This window comes from Leptinotarsa decemlineata, unplaced genomic scaffold, assembly GCF_025532065.1.
Source record: "Leptinotarsa decemlineata unplaced genomic scaffold, Ldec_3_MD MMD2_tig00026340_RagTag_RagTag, whole genome shotgun sequence".
In the NCBI taxonomy this organism is placed as follows: Eukaryota; Metazoa; Arthropoda; class Insecta; order Coleoptera; family Chrysomelidae; genus Leptinotarsa; species Leptinotarsa decemlineata.
Genome location: NW_027412694.1, coordinates 10,339,195 through 10,355,610, shown reverse-complemented (window position 1 = coordinate 10,355,610; position 16,416 = coordinate 10,339,195). Strand labels below are relative to the sequence as shown.

General features: G+C 38.3%; 1 protein-coding gene across 2 annotated transcripts in view; it reads right to left on the bottom strand.

Moving 5' to 3' along the window:
- The window catches only part of cno (adherens junction formation factor afadin), a 354,944-nt gene that overhangs the window by 210,767 nt on the left and 127,761 nt on the right, over positions 1–16,416 (bottom strand). For both annotated transcript variants that reach the window (XM_074183524.1, XM_074183525.1), the window contains exons 3-5: positions 11,818–12,117; positions 6,085–6,244; positions 5,852–5,977 (exon numbers count right to left, since the gene is read on the bottom strand). In XM_074183524.1, coding sequence (XP_074039625.1) covers positions 5,852–5,977; positions 6,085–6,244; positions 11,818–12,117 — 586 coding nt within the window. The remainder of the gene's footprint in view (positions 1–5,851; positions 5,978–6,084; positions 6,245–11,817; positions 12,118–16,416) is intronic.

Genomic DNA, 16,416 nt, shown 5'->3' with positions numbered 1-16,416 from the left:
GAAGCTACAAAAACAATTCGAATTAATAATTTCCTCATAACAGTTGTTGAAAATGGCAACATTCAACCATAATAAACGCTGCCGTTTGTCTTGTTTCTGAAACGCGTATTCGTTTTAAATGTCCCAAGAATTTTCCTTATTAAACATCTAGTAAATCATTCCGTTTTTCTACAGATGCTATACAATGTGCCACTTCTCTTATCGCTTTCATACGTTCAAAGCGAAAGATTTCTCACTACGTGAGAAATATCCGCCATTACAGTGAGAAATAATTTCTCACTGTTATCACGATAACCCAAGTCAGTCATGAATTGTTACATATCAGATTGATATGACATGTTCTCCATGTTGACAACGCTACGCCGACGATTCGCGTGCAATATCCAAGTAGCTCATTGTCGGCGTTTCCATAACAAAACCGAAGCACTGCATAATTATTGCTATCAACTTACCCAATGAAAATAGTTTTATTGTTGATTGTTATAGTATAAACAGTTCAGATTTATTAAATATTGAATATAATGGAACACGAAGATTTAGAGTTGGAAAATACACCTCCAGAAATTGTTCAGAAAGCAATATGAGTTGAGAAGCAAATATGAAATCGCTTACAGAAAATCTATGGATTGGAAAATGAAAGCTAGGTAAATTCTTTTTCCGAAAATACATTGTTATTTTATTTTGAAGAGTTGTCAAAAAGATTGAAATCATCAACATTATGGTCTCAGAACTCGATGCTGAGGAGTATTTTGATTACTAAAAACTGTGTTGATATATCAAAATACGTAAAACTACGTGCATTTTTCGCAAATCTGAAAATTATGCTCCAAAACAGTCAAAAACATCAACTTCAGAAGAAAAGTATTTGCTGATAAAGGTATGAATTGAAATTTTTTAAATTGTTATCAAAAAATGAATATTTGGTTTTGATTTCAGGTTGCTTTAGCTATTGGCCTTACAGGGGCATGTCGTTGTGATGAACTTCGAAAATTTAAAATTGATGATATGGAAGATCTTAATTCGGTCCTTTTAATATAATTACCCGATACTAAAACAAAGTTTCCTAGAAATTTCAGTCACAGGAGAATTATACCAAATTTACATAAAATATGTGAAGCTACGTCCATGCACAAATGAAACAACTTTTTTTTAATTACAAAAAAAGCAAATGTACGAAACAGCCTGTGGGGACAAATAAATTTGGCACCATGGCGAAAGAAATAACGAAATTTTTGCAATTACCCAACACTGTTTCCGAAGGTCATCTGCGACTATTTCAGGTAATGCAGGGGCAGATCTAATAACTTTAAAACGCCATGGGGGTTGGAAATCCAGCAATGTTGCTGAATCTGATATCGACAACTCCATAGCCAACAAAATGAAAATTTCAAAAAGTATAGTAGAATCTATTCAGCCTCCAGCGCCATTAGAACCTGCACCCGAGAATACCTACCACAAGGTATTCTCGGCCTGAACACAACAATGCCCGAGAATACCTGACAATGCTGTGGAAGCTCAGTACGTTTCCCCATCATCTTCGACCGCAGCTAATATTTCAATTACCGAAAACATGTTGAAACAAAACGACCTACCAGGAATTACTTTACAAAATTGTTCAAATATAACTGTTAACTACTATTTTAAATAAAATATAAAAATGAGTTAATGACATACAAGTATTATTATATATGTATTTTAATTTTCAATACATGAAACCAACGCAACCGTAGAAAAAGTACAGTGTACAATGCGTGAGAAAATGGCATATTTCTCACTCGCTTGATTTGCGGCACTCGTTCACAGCCCAACTCGAAGAGATGCGCGCCCCTCCTGAGGTACTCGACTCTCCTGACGAACTCGACGCGGCAGTCGAGCGTTTCGAGCTTTCCGTAAATGATGCGTTTCGAGAGGCCACCTCCAGGGAGGAGTGTCCGCTGAGGAGCTATTAGTTTCCCCCTCGTATCAAAGCCTTGATACGAGAGCCCTTTTCCCAGGGGATAAAATTGCGGCAAATAGGATGGCCAACCAAGTTAAGCAGACCATCAATGATCATCGAAACGAAAGGTGGGAAGATCTTTGGGAATCCTTTGAACCTGGGAGTGACGATCTTTGGTGAGTCACTCGCAGGCTCAAGACGAAGAAGACTGCTCTCTCACCAATTCACGGAGAGCGCGGAGTATGCTACTGCCCCGCCGACAAAGCGTTAGCCTGAACGTCAGTTTCAGCTTAACGTTGACGACGACGACGACATCGATCGCGATATGCTGTTGGAAGACCGGGTTCACCGACTCCTCGGGGAAGATGACGATGACGACATTCGTCCAGCTTCAGTGAAAGAGCTGAAGGAATATATCAGGGCCGCAAAGGCTAAGAAAGCACCGGGGGTCGACTCAATATCTAACAAGTTGTTGAAGAGGCTCCCGGACAACTGTGTTGAATGCTTACTGAACATAATTAATAGTTCGTTAGCACTCAGACACTTCCCCAGTAGGTGGAAGCATGCAGTCGTCGTTATGATCCCAAAATAGGGTCAGAAGCCGCTGTTCCCACAGAACTACCGCCCGATCAGTCTACTCTCTTCGGCGGCTAAGCTGGCTGAAAGAGTTGTTCTCCAAAGGCTCAACGAAGAAGTTGAGGACCGAAAACACCATTTGCGAGTTAAACATCAACAAAAAAGTGCACATTGTTCTATTAGACATCTCGAAGGCCTTCGACCGTGTTTGGCACGAAGGTCTTCTGCACAAATTAAATGCGTTCAACCTGCCTCGGGGCCTCGTCCGGTGGATCGGGTCCTTCCTGAAGGACAGGACATTTCAGGTTAGAGTAGAGGGATCTCTGTCTGATAACAGAGAGATTCTTGCTGGAGTGCCACAGGGGGCCGTGCTCTCTCCGACGTTGTTCTCACTTTACACCAGTGACCTTCCGAGGCCCGAGTGTGTGAAGATATCTCTGTACGCCGATGACACGGCTCTCCTCTCATCTTCCATGGGTCGGGAGCTCAGCGTCGTCTATATGCAACGTGCATTGGACGACCTCGAGCGCTGGTACCTTAACTGGAAGATCCGAGTGAACCCGGATAAGACTCAGGTAATAACCATGGGAAGACTAAAATCTTCTCCGGCCAGAAAAGTGAGAATCTCTGGAAGGGAGATTAACTGGCAAGCGCGGGTAAAGTACCTTGGCCTTCTAATAGACCGTAGGCTCACTTGGAACCCGCACATAACGTGCGTCAAATCAAAGATCGAGGGTCGGATAGCACGTCTGTACCCTCTGATCAACAGAAAATAAAAAATGAGTCTTAAAAACAAAATCACCATTTATAATACGATGTTCAAGCCTGTCATCATGTATGCTTCAGGCGTCTGAGGACAAGCGGCGAAATCTAATATCACCATTTTGGAAGTATTGCAAAACAAGCTAATAAGGATGATTGTGAATGCTCCTTGGTTCGTGCGGAATGAAGTCATCCGCAGAGATTTGCAACTGCCTTCCATTCGGCAGTCCATTCAGTCGAGAAATCAGAGAGTTTTCGATGGTGCAGAAACTCATGAAAACCCATTAGTCAGGGAAGCTATGGATTATATTGTAGACGACCCCTCCCGATATAAAAGGCCCCGACACTCTGTCGAATGAGGCCTCTATATCTTCCGTTGAAAGATGAACAACGTTTTCATCAAATTCACCCCAGGGGTACACCGTGAAGGGCGGTACTGATGTCTGAGGACACTCATGCCGCAATACCATTAACACCCACATCAGTCATGACCCGTTTGTCCTTCTGGCAAACATCAGTTCAAAGGGTAAGGGAGCCAGGCTCCAACCTGACTAAAATCAAGATGACTTCCACCGGCACTCGTCGTTTTTCTCACTTGTTATACAATATCCTATTTATTAAAATGGGGTCCGTCAAGTATTTTTGATATGTATCGCTCTTGGTGAAATCAAAAGTGCCAAGTCACTTCAACACCTTCCGTGAAAATATCTATAAAGCAGGGACAAATTTTCAACCTTCCTTCGATGTTCCAGACTATCATGGTTGCAAGTGATGTTCGTGGCTCCAATCAGGCGAACGACTTTTTTCTGAGTGGAATCCAGCAGCTTCAGGGTATGCTTATTATATAGGAGCAGAGCACAATACATGAGAAAAATACTCCAAAGAAGGAGGTCTGATCTGAGGTTTATAAAGCATCAAAAGTTGCAGGTGTGTACAGTTTTTTGGTTCGCAACAGGGCTCCAAGCTTTTCAAGGAACTGATGGTAAACGACTATAGACAACGACGTGTGTTCGCTGAATGGGTTCTGGAGTAGTTGGCAACAGATCCTAATTTTCGATAAGGTTCATTTCTGGATGAATGAGTACGTGAACAAAGAAAATAGTCGAATTTAGGTCAATACTAATCCACATGAGATCCAATACCATTAAATGCGCTCCGAAAAAGTCACTGTCTGGTGTGGATTTTGTGCTGGCGGCGTCATCAGTCTATATTTTGTCGAGAACTACGTTAGCCAGGCCGTCACTCTCAACGACGAGCACTATATATGATTACCAACTTCTCTTGGCCTGATTTGGATGGTCTGGACACCAGCTGTCACACAGCTCATGCCATTTTTGATATTCTGCACGAGCGATTTGAGGGCATGGTCATCCCACGTGGAGGTGATATAAACTTGCCACCGAGATCGTGCGATTTCACCCCCTTAGACTTTTCCTCCTTGGATTTTCGTAAGTCGAAGTGGGTATGAGAATAAGCCACAAATCAAAACGGTCCTCAAAATCACAAGCCATCACGCCATTCATGGAAAATTGAACGTTTCGGATGCGCTCCACCGAGAGAGAGAGAGAGAGAGAGATAAAGAGAGGCTACATCCATCATTTTATTGAAGGTTTTATACAAATTTAAAGATTGGAAGTGCTTAATGAAAGACCCGAGACCCGATAGATATCCTCGGACTATAACATACATTCCATTTCTTAAAATTAATAGAATGTCTTCAAGAAAATACACTTCTTCTTCTATGAAGGGAAGATTTTTCTCAGAAAGAAACGACGCACGACATTTCATGAAAATTTAGTTTCATCCGTAAAGAGAATTTGACATCCAAACAGTTTCTGGAGATTCATCTGATATAAGTTAATCCGCGGAGGAAATTCACGGGGAAGTGTTTGCACTCTTTGAACATGGCAGGGGCAAGTAGATTAGACAACAATATTTTTCAGACAATATGGTGACTCAAGAGCGATCTTTATAGTACTAGTTCTAAGATATCCTTCTGTTCAATTCGAAACTGCATCCTTAACTTGGCGTCTTTTAAAAGAACCAGGTTTTGCAACTCTGTCAGGATTTAAAAAAGTGACGGTTTCGTGGAGGCGGCGATTATAGGAGTGTCAGGTAAAAACGATTAGGATATTCAACAGCACGTCTCACAAAGTGCATATAGTCCAACTAAGAATTCCGGAAAGGACCTTTACCGATATAAGCCCGCCTTCCCGACCCAAGAGGGCAGTTCAGAAAGTTAATCGAGCGGCTAAACAAGAAATTCAAATGGAAATAAATTAGGCGTTAGTAGTTGTTAAGTGTTGTAAATAAATTAGTTTGTGATTATTAAAATATTGTTGGAAATAAATTTGTTTAAGACAGTTAATTCTTTAATTTACGACACTATCATCTATCAATGGTATGTGTATCATAAAGAAGTCTAAATTTTTTAACAAAGCAACACTTTGAAAAATTAACCCGCGATAGAAATTAGATAAAAATGTGGTGACTGTATAGTTTATTGATGCATGTGGCAGTAAGTATTATCATCGGTTCATTTAGAAAAATAAAGTAAGAGATCGTATCAACCCTCACCTGTATCTGGTCCACCATCTTTTGATCGGAATTGTTGCAATTTCTTCTCCAATTTCTGCTGCCTTCTTCTCCTCATAACTGCCTCAGGATTAGATATCGATCTAGTAAACGAAGTTTCGGGTAATTCTGTAACAATAACGTTTCATTATTTAAACATAACGAAATGCAAGAAAAAGGAAAGTGATCGAATTAAATCGACGATATCAAATAAATACGTATTCGTTTATATATACCGGTATACAACTTTTCAGCTACGCCATCTTGATCTTGATTATCGCCGTTCTCTAATTTTATCCTTGACATTTTTTCCTGTTTCTTCAGTTGCTTTTTCTCTCGTTTCGACAATTTTCGTCGGAAGCTCGCATTCGAATCTATCGAACCCATTGAACCAACCTGAAAAAATAAATGGTATCCTAGAAAATTAATCTAATAAGGATATAATGCATAAACTGAAAAGCTTCTTAACCGATTTTTGAAATTCTTTTTGCTATAGGAAAATACATGATCTGTGAGAAACAAGTGGGATTTTTATTCAAGAAAAATGACCAAAGAAATAAACAAATTTCCTATAAAAGTTGATTATTTGGCTTATGCGCCGGGATAAGCGGAACGCAGTTTCTTTGATTAAAAAAGGGAACTGAACTGAGATTAACGAAAATATGACCTTATAGGTGAATTTCAAAAGTCAAGACCTTCAAGGCAAGGTATTTCTATGGAAAATGGTGGGTTGACTAATTTTTTTCGAATTTCCGGTATAATATAGAAACAAATGATATCACGTTCCACAATACAAGAAGTCTCCTGGTAGCTTGCGCTGCATTGCCTTATTTTTAGATGAAGAATATCATAAATTTTTTGAAGAACATTCGTTTCAATAACTTAGTCTAAATATGGTTCACCAATTTATGAACCACTTGAAATGTATTTGTATAGGCCACATTTTTAGCGTGTTCCGTTAGCCTCACTTTGAACTAGTATTGGAATAGAACTCACTGATTTGATAAACATGAAACAGGCGGGAATAGAAGGACTCGAAATTTCCGATTTGTTTTGATTCATATCATTTGGAGAATGAAAGAAGTAATTTCCATTTTCAACGTCTTTGCTTGACGGAATCATCTGTTTCATATTCACTTCAATAAGGAACAAGCAATTGTTCAATGAAGTGGAAAGGAAGCCTAAAATGAACCTGAAATTACTAAGATTTTGATTTGGTTCTGTCAACTTATTCGTAAAGGCTTAACCCTTAAATCGTGTATAAAGTCGAAAATATAGGTAGTCAGAAAGGAAAATGAAGTGAGCTCAAAATGTTTTTTTTATTTCTGTAATCCTAAATACAGAAAGTCTCGATAATTTCGCATTTAGAATTTCGAGAAAGTGTAGCTAGTATTTTGATTTGAATTTTTCAGTTTACCGGATGAAAAACTTTTTCTGTTAACCAGTTGTCGCCCCCAACGAACGACGACCCTGAGGTAGAGCTGAGGAGAACAAACTAAATAGCACAACGTATTTTTGTATAATTCAATGTTCACATAAGAGTAGTTTAAATTTCACTAGTTCGGACTTCCATTGTCTACTATATAAAATGATTTGAAATCCCAGAAACAAGTAACAAAGAATAATTAAAAAAGAATAGTTGAAAATAACAATTATATATTAAGCAACAATAAACCTGAAATGAAATGATAGTGAAATAACCTACAAGTCAAAGAGAGAACGAATCTACCTATAGAAGTAATTATGGAATTACTAGGATGCTGTGTACGAAACTGTTATTTCCAACTGAAGGACGAATTCTTTACACAAGATGAGGGACTGCCAATGGGATCGCCACTTTCACCAGTCATAGCCAACATATATATGGAGTGGTTTGAAACTCTGGCCATTGAAGAAGCCCACAAGAAACCTCGAGTCTGGTTGAGATATGTTGACGACACCTTCAACAGCTTGAGACCTTCCATCACTTTCACAATGGAGAAGGAAATCCACAATGAATTGCCATTCTTAGACGTTTTGGTGAAGAGGACCGACACTAAGTGGGAAACATCTGTATACCGAAAACCCACTCATACGGGACAGTATCTGAACCACGAATCCAACCACCATCAATCGACAAAAAGAGGAATCATCAAGACTCTATTAGACCGTGCTTTTGGGCTCTGTAATACAAAGGAAGGTCTCGAGAAGGAACTAGACATCATCAAAAATGATCTTCAGCGGAATGGATACTCCAAAGCGATGGTAGAAAAGACTTTGGCTGAAAGACAGCAGGAGCCTCGCAAGGAAGAGAAGCCGTCACAACCAGTGCTTGCACTTCCCTACATCAGAGGATTATCGGAGAGGATAAGAAGAATTGGTTCCAAGTACAACATTAGAACCTGTTTCAGATCCGGTAACACTATCCGTAGCAGCCTCACGAAAACCAGGACCCCAAACGCGGACTGCGATTCCAAGAATTGCATTTACCGGATACCCTGTGAGTGCGGAAAATCCTATATTGGTGAAACTAAGAGGCCATTGAATGTTCGCATTGCCGAGCACAAGAAGCATACACAGCGAGGAGAAACCAGCAAATCAGGAATAGCAGACCATGTTTGGACCCATCAACACAACATCGAGTGGTCCCAAGCTGAGATCTTGCACAGAGAGGAACATTGGTTCAGGAGAAAATTTAAGGAAGCCGCATACATGTTGTCCAACAACGTTTTCAGCCAGGCCAGCGTAGATATACGAAACATATGGAAACCCATCATCAAACGAAAAATGACCAACTCCCGCCAAAACGGTCATCCCTCACGGAATCAGTGAAGCGGAAAATGGAAAGTAGAGAAAGTGAAAGTATTTCAACGACCTATAAAATAGTCATCTCTCGAAGGAATCAGTCCAGTCATCACCCGAAGACGATTGTAGATACCAACAATCGAAACGTCGTGAACTAACGTGACTTGGAATCTCTACACTTTATTTTTATTATTTTCTTTTTTGCATTCCTTTAATTTTTATTTATTCAATTATTATATTTTTACTTGTAGGTTATTTCACTATCATTTCATTTCAGGTTTATTGTTGCTTAATATAATTGTTATTTTCAACTATTCTTTTTTAATTATTCTTATTTACTTGTTTCAGGGATTTCAAATCAATTTATATAGTAGACAATGGAAGTCCGAACTAGTGAAATTCATCACGAAACATTGTCAATCACCTTCAAATAAGAGTAGTTTATTAGAAAGTACTTTTTCATTCGTGTGATTCAAATTTTATATAAAAGTAGTTGCATCAAGAGGACTTTTTCTTTCAGCTTGTAACTGAAAGTTCATTTTTAGCATGATTTACACATGTTTGTAAAGAGTTCATTTTGAAATGGATTGTTTTCCTTCCTTTGGAAAGTTCTTATATTTTCTGTATAAAGATGGAGAAGTATAAAGCCAAAACCTTCCTTTCCCAAAAATTAATCTCTCCTAAAAATATACCCCTTTCAACTTGTTTGATTTCTGTATTGTGTTGATAGAATTTTCCAACCCAGTACGCCTTTCATGGCGGTTGGCTGTCTTTGTTCATTTTTCACTGCCTGAACCACTGTGCATGCTGTTCTTGGCGAGTGCATTGGCTTGGGATGTGGAGATTGAGCAAACCGGCCATCGGATGCCTGCTTCCGCGTAGCCCCGTTGGATACGGGAATGACAGAATCACTTGTGGTTCTGTTATTCCCTAATTGAATGGCATCCCAACGATGGCTTAACACCAAGATGTGTGTATCCGTGCCGAGAGAATGAATGACGCTGAGTCTATCAGCTGTCACTACGGAACCTTCAAAATACCGGACGCCCTCTCGTCGAGGCATCGCCTTGTCACGGTAATGCGGGGCTCTGCCGTGATTGATCTTCTTTCCTAGCTACTCGTGAGACTTTCATGGACAGAGTAAACTTAAAAATTCTTTCTGACGCTCAGTCTACAGAGGAGATGACTATACGACTACGATGAAACAGCAGACCATATACTTTGTGCCTGCCCCGCTGGGGACCGAATTAGGTTTTCAGAGTTTGGCAGAGCCGAACTCTTACCATCTGACCTGAAAGACCACTCACCATACAAACTAATCGGCTTCGTTGAGAAGCTGGGTTTATTTGGCCGAGTGTGAATAGGTGTGAGCCACAATAAACCCTTGCGGGCTGCGCTAGAGGGTCGAATAGACCCACTCACTTTGGACCTAACCTAATCTAACCTAACGCCTTTCATGGTCTGTGATTTTTCAATTTTCTTGTCGAGTTTACCACCTCATGATATTTACAAAGTGAAACAATTTTATATCCCATTTCTTATTCCCATTTATTGAAATTTGAGTTATCTCCTTTGTATCATACTAGTGTGAAGATTTTCTTCGATCATATCAGAAAATGTGCCTTGTTTGTATTCATAATCGTCAGAGAAAACTTTTAATGATTACGCATATGAACAATCGGTACTTTTGTAGAAAGATTTATCTTTTGCCTCAAAAAAGGCCTCAGTTTCAGCAATAACCTCTTCATTCGAGCGAAATTTCTTACTGGTGAGCATATGGCATATGCGGGAGCCATTCGAGACCCATTTCATGCTATTTTGTTATCGTTTTCATTTATTTGTGACACTGTGCATTGTCTTGATGAAGCAGCACTTAATTTTTGTAAATGGGGTCATTTTTCCGCAGTTTCGGCCTTCAAACGCTCCAAACATTATACAGCGCTTTTATTTATTTAATGTCCCCTCCCGTTTTATTTTTCGAACGAATCAACTCAAAAAATTGAAATTTGGGATATTGAAATTTGGGATAATGAAATTAATGCATGAATACTTTATTTTGAAGTAAAATTGACGGATGAAACTTTCGAAAGGGCGACTGGGCGCCATCTGGGAAAAAAAATTAAATGGAAAGGGAGGTCTTGTGACACATCATTTTGAAGATCCTGACGAATACTTCACAACCCTAGAATATGAAGTCAATATCTTCACCTACTACAAAATGGCGGAACTTCTAATAATTGCCAATAATAACTTCTAAACATTGACATTTAACTACATAATATGGAGTAATAAGCTTAAGGTCACTTCAGAAGATGCTCAAAATGGTTGCCTTGAACTTCTTAACATATGAATAGCCTATCTGATATTTCACGCCGAACATTTTCAAACACAGTAACGTCAATATCTATACAAATGTTCATTATTCTCTGCCCTATATCCAATATTGAAACAGGTTCAGGTTCGTACACTTTTTGCTTCAAATAGCCCCATAAAAAAGTCCAAAGATGTCAAATTTGGCGAGCGGGCAGGCCATTTTGTAAGACCTCGATGGCCAATCCAACGACCGGAAAAATAGTATCCAAATAATTCCTTACTTGTCTTAAGTAATGTGGTGGTGTTCCATATTGTTGGAATTCAATATCCATATCGAAATAAAAATAGCTTCAATTTTGTCTTCCATTGGAGGAGAATTTGGCCATTTTAGAGATTGTTGACGTGGTACCTTTCTACTAGTAAAACCGAAAACTAAATGAGAATATTATAACTGAACCATGATGTTCATTGTCGTACTGACATTTTTTGTCGTTTTTATAAACAAACCTTATCGGGCTGTTGGAATTGCCATATGGCAGATAAAAAGGAATATTTCTAGAAATATCGATATTAATGTGTTTGTCTTCAGGAAATTATTAAATGTTCCGCCATTTTGTAGTAGGTGAAGATACTGACTTCATATTCTAGGGTTGTGAAGTATTCGTCAGGAGCTTCAAAATGATGTGTCCATTAAATTTTTTTTCCAGATGGCGCCCAGTCTCCATCTTGAAAGTTTCATCTGTCAATTTCACTTTAAAATAAAGTATTCATGCATTAATTTCATTATCTCAAAATTTAATTTATGGCTAACTTTACATAAATACTGGTAGGTAGGTGCATATAACACATCTAATAAACCACATGACACTCACCGTCTTGTCGTCAACGTTTTTCAACAAAAACCGCCCCTCTCTGTCGTCCACGTGCCAATTGAGCTGAACCAGCAGCGGTTTCTCATCCGGCGACATTTTCCGTTCAGGACATCCTTCGTGCAATTCGTAAAGGGCATAAGAAGGCACCGAAAGCATCCGCATGTCCGGACGGAATTTTTCTACTAGGGTACCGATGACGTCTTCGACAGTAGCATCAGACGCCACACGGATGCACTTGGTAGCTACCTTCTGACCGGAATCTTGAAAGTAGAAACGCATTACGCCGTGGAATTCGAGGTCCTGAAACAAAAAAAAATAAATATAGACTTTTATATGGATAAAATGATCTGATTTTTGAATAGATATGTATTGTTGTAAATCATGCCCGAAAGAAAATAACGCCGGCTGCCACTGGTAACCATAAACCAAAAGTGACATAGCTAGGAGCGCGCGAATGCACTTCTGCAGCTCCAGAAGTAGGGAGAATAATGCTACCGACTTCGACAGACTTCGGCGAAATTTCTACGGTCTTCGATTACGATATTTAAACGCTAGATGCGAGCATATCGATACAGTCCAGTGGACGTTACAGTGCAGTACGCGATTTAGTAAGGCGATAGACATTCAAATAATAGTTGAAGTGTTTGTTGTATTTAAACTGAATTTAAGTTAAATTTGATTATTCAGTGTAGTCAATTATTGGTCAACCCACGGGCAAAAACGTGACAGTATAGAAACTATGATAAATTTCGAAGTAATTATAAAAGAAGGACCCAAGTACTTCGAAACTAACCAAACATTAGTCCAAAAAGGGTTGCATCGGAACCTCGCCTCTATAAAAAAAGGTCTATGCAAAACTACAGTTCATACCAAGGTTGTAACGGAACCTCGCCTCCGTAAGTGCGAAGTTTTCGTGTGAACCAAATTTACGCATCAGGCTCGGTATGTGTTTAACGGAGTTTGTTCATGAAGAAGTTGATTTTACGCGCTGCAAAACTATTGCCGAGTATAATTATTCAGTAATTTGTCGTAATCATCAATTTTGTGAATTAAGTAACTGATTGGAACTTTTTTAATTTGCATGTTTTTTTAGTTTTGGGATTAACGGCTTAAGTTATCATGCAGAAGAAAGGAAACGCGTTTTCCGTCAAACGCAGCTTCAAATAAACAAACGTAGGTACTCTATTTCATCTCAATATTACGATTTCTGTAGGAAAATGTACTTTATGCCGAATAATTCTTAGAAATTATTGCACAAAATATCATATTGAGCATAATTGCCATTATGATTGTTATTGTCACCGTTACCTGTAATGAAAAGAGTGAATTGAAGTAAAAAAAAGATTTTTGTCATAATTTTTTGATCGATTGTTTCACACTACGTGGTTTTATTTCATTCAATATGGATCAATGAAGCTGATCTTTTTACAGTAGATACTAGGTTGTTTCAAAAGTTTGGATTTTGTCCGTTTTTATGAATCTACTATGAACTGTAATATCTCAGTGGATACTTTTTCAATTCAACCAAATAAGCGCCATTTGAAGCACTACATGTTTGCCAACGTAACCTAAGTCGATTAATCCCGTCAGTGTAAAAAAAGTGTTCGTTTTAGATTGGTTCCGATTGGTGAAGGTTCTACCGATGAGAAAGTTATCGAAGTGTTTGAAAAGATGGTAGTCGGTTGGCGAGAGGTCTGGGGAATATGGTGGGTGAGGCAAACTTCGACGCTCAATTCGTACAATGTTCGGACGGTGATTTTCGAAATGTTCGGACAAGTGTCGCGTGGAGTAAGATCGGACCTCTTCTCTTGACCACTGCCGGCTCCTGTTGAAGCAATTTTTGGTACAATTCGTCGATTTCCTCACACTGAAAAGCCATTCACCTGAATGACTTTTCAGTATCCCACGACTGTCCTGTTGTCGTAGAGGATCCTATTTTCATCAAACGTGACGATCTGATCCAAAAAGGATCATTTTGTTTGAGCGAAAGCAAAGAAGAGCAGACCTCGAAACGTGACAATATCTGTCGATCGTGGGGCACCCACTTTTCGATCTTTTTTACATTTCCAATGAGTTTTAAACCATTTTGATGGGTAAGTGTTCTCCAGGATCATCTAATTCTGGTCCTGGATTACTAAAAGTCTGCCACTTCGGGGCTCATCTCCAAAACGAAATTCCACGAAGCAACATCGAACAGTGCGTTCACTCTATCATTGCCAAATGTCTAGTTGATGTTTCGGGCTGTTTCGGTGGCGCTTTGGTTCAATTTCAATTCGTAGAAAAAAATCGCTCAACGACAACACATAAACTGAGAAGAGACAAAAAAAATTAGATTGAAAAAAAGTACAGCATCAATGCATAGAGTACAAAATCCTCTATTGATCAGTATATCCCACGACGCAGTAGAATGCATATTTATTGAGATATGGAGCTACAAAAACACAGCAACTTTTGATGCTTTATAAAGCTCAGATCAGACCTTCTTTGGAGTATTGTTCTCATGTATGGAGCTCTGCCCCCAAACATACCCTGAAGTTGCTGGATTTCATCCAGAAAAGAGTCATCCACCTGATTGGAGACACGAATATTACGTGCAACCTTGATAGCCTGGAACATCAAAGAAAGGTTGGCGATTTGTCTCTCTTCTATAGATACTTTCACGGGCAGTGTTCAAGTGACTTGGCACATTTGATTTCCACGAAGAGCGGTACATATCAAAAATACGCGACGGACTGTGGCTGCTCATCGTTTTGAGGTTCAACTCAGTACACTTCGAACTTCACTGTTTAAGAACTCTTTCATCTGAAGAACTGCGTTCATGTGGAATAAATATCCTGAGAACGTTTTTCCTAATGGATTTAATCTCCAGCGATTCAAATCCATTGTGAATCGCTACTTTCGCACAGGCACCGCTCTGAGAGCGCCTTGATGATTTTTTTGTAGTGCTTGTGTTTTGTGCTTGAAAAAATACATGACATTGAAATAGACGAAACTTTTGAAACATCCTAATAAGTGTAAATTATACCTAAATGATCAATGTCTATATTTTGTCCATTCAATTTGGGTTACTATTGATTTCCACCATTTCGAGAAAAAACCTGAACGTGTTTCTTTCTGAATGTAAAACTTTTTTTTTATTGAACTTGATGTGTGATTTGTATGTTTCAAGAGAATGTTGCGTTAGTTGTTCACATGCTTACATGCTTTTGTGAAAAATTTTTCTGCTGAAAATCTGTTAAAATATGTTTATTCATTAACCAGCTCAATAAAATTCTGTCATATACCGTGCCACAATAACAATTTCCCAAAAAGCAGCCTCTTCTAAAAATATATCCCTTTCAATTTAAATGAAATGAAAGACCTTGGCATTAATTTTGATCAGAAATTCACTTTTAGTCCAGTTCCCAAAGGACTAGCGACTAGCAGACGAAACAGCTTGGTCTTTGTGTGAAACAAAATAGTCCAGTTTCCAGAAACCAAAAAAGGGGTTCACCTTGCAAAAGGTGGGGTAGAAGATTTAATTTTTTTATTTCTTTCAATGGGTATGAAGACCAAGCTGTTTCGTCCTTTAGTTGAATGTTGGGCTTCATAATGAGGAACACCAGAGAATTCAGAGATATAAAGGTGATAATCACGCTATTTTATGCTTATGTGAGGTCAAAACTAGAATATGGGGCGATGGTCTGGTATCCCATTTATAATTCTCACATACAGCAAATTGAAGCTGCCCAAAAAAAGTTTTGTCTTTTCGTATTACAGGTATTTACCCCTAAATAGGAATTAACAATTATCCTTTTGAACCAATTTTTTATTATATCACTGAATACACGTAGAGTCCTATTACGGTCACATTTCTACATAATTTAACCAATAATAACATCTCCTGTGCTCCGCTCCTACAAAAAATAAATTTTTATGTACCACGCCTCAACTCAAGATACGAGAAAACATGTGTGAAATTAGTGGAAACTCTTTGAACTTTATCAAGGATTGTACCTGTCATAGAACCTTTCATTTATAGTTTTTTTTATATAATTTTCAATTGTTTTATGTCAACATTGTGAAGGCTAATTCATTCATAATATGTCAATTGAATCTAATTATATTTCATTTATATTATTTGTATAATTTTTAATTTCTCAATTGAGTATGTAATATGCGAATTTGAATTTATTTTTATCATTATATTTTCCTGTAATTGGGTGTACACCTGTTGGAAATAAAGTGCTACCTCAATAAGAGTATGAATGACGTAATGTCATCGTTACATGAGTAGAATAATCTCATCCGCGATATGTATAAGATATGTAAGGAATGAAATCAGTGCTTTATCTTATAATATTATCCAGAATGGTGCTGATGAGGTTATAAAACAAGTGACTTACTCCGAAACTTCGAAGTCCACCATTAAGGATGGCTGTGTTCCATGTAAGTGTTTCTATGGACCATATCTGATTCAATTCCATAACAAATATTTGAAGTATGAACTGAATAGATAAAAGTATTTTTTTTGTATAATTCAATGTTTATATGAAAGTAATTGTTTCGAAAGTATTATTTCTTTCGTGTAATTCAATGTTTGTGTGAAAGTAGTTGTTT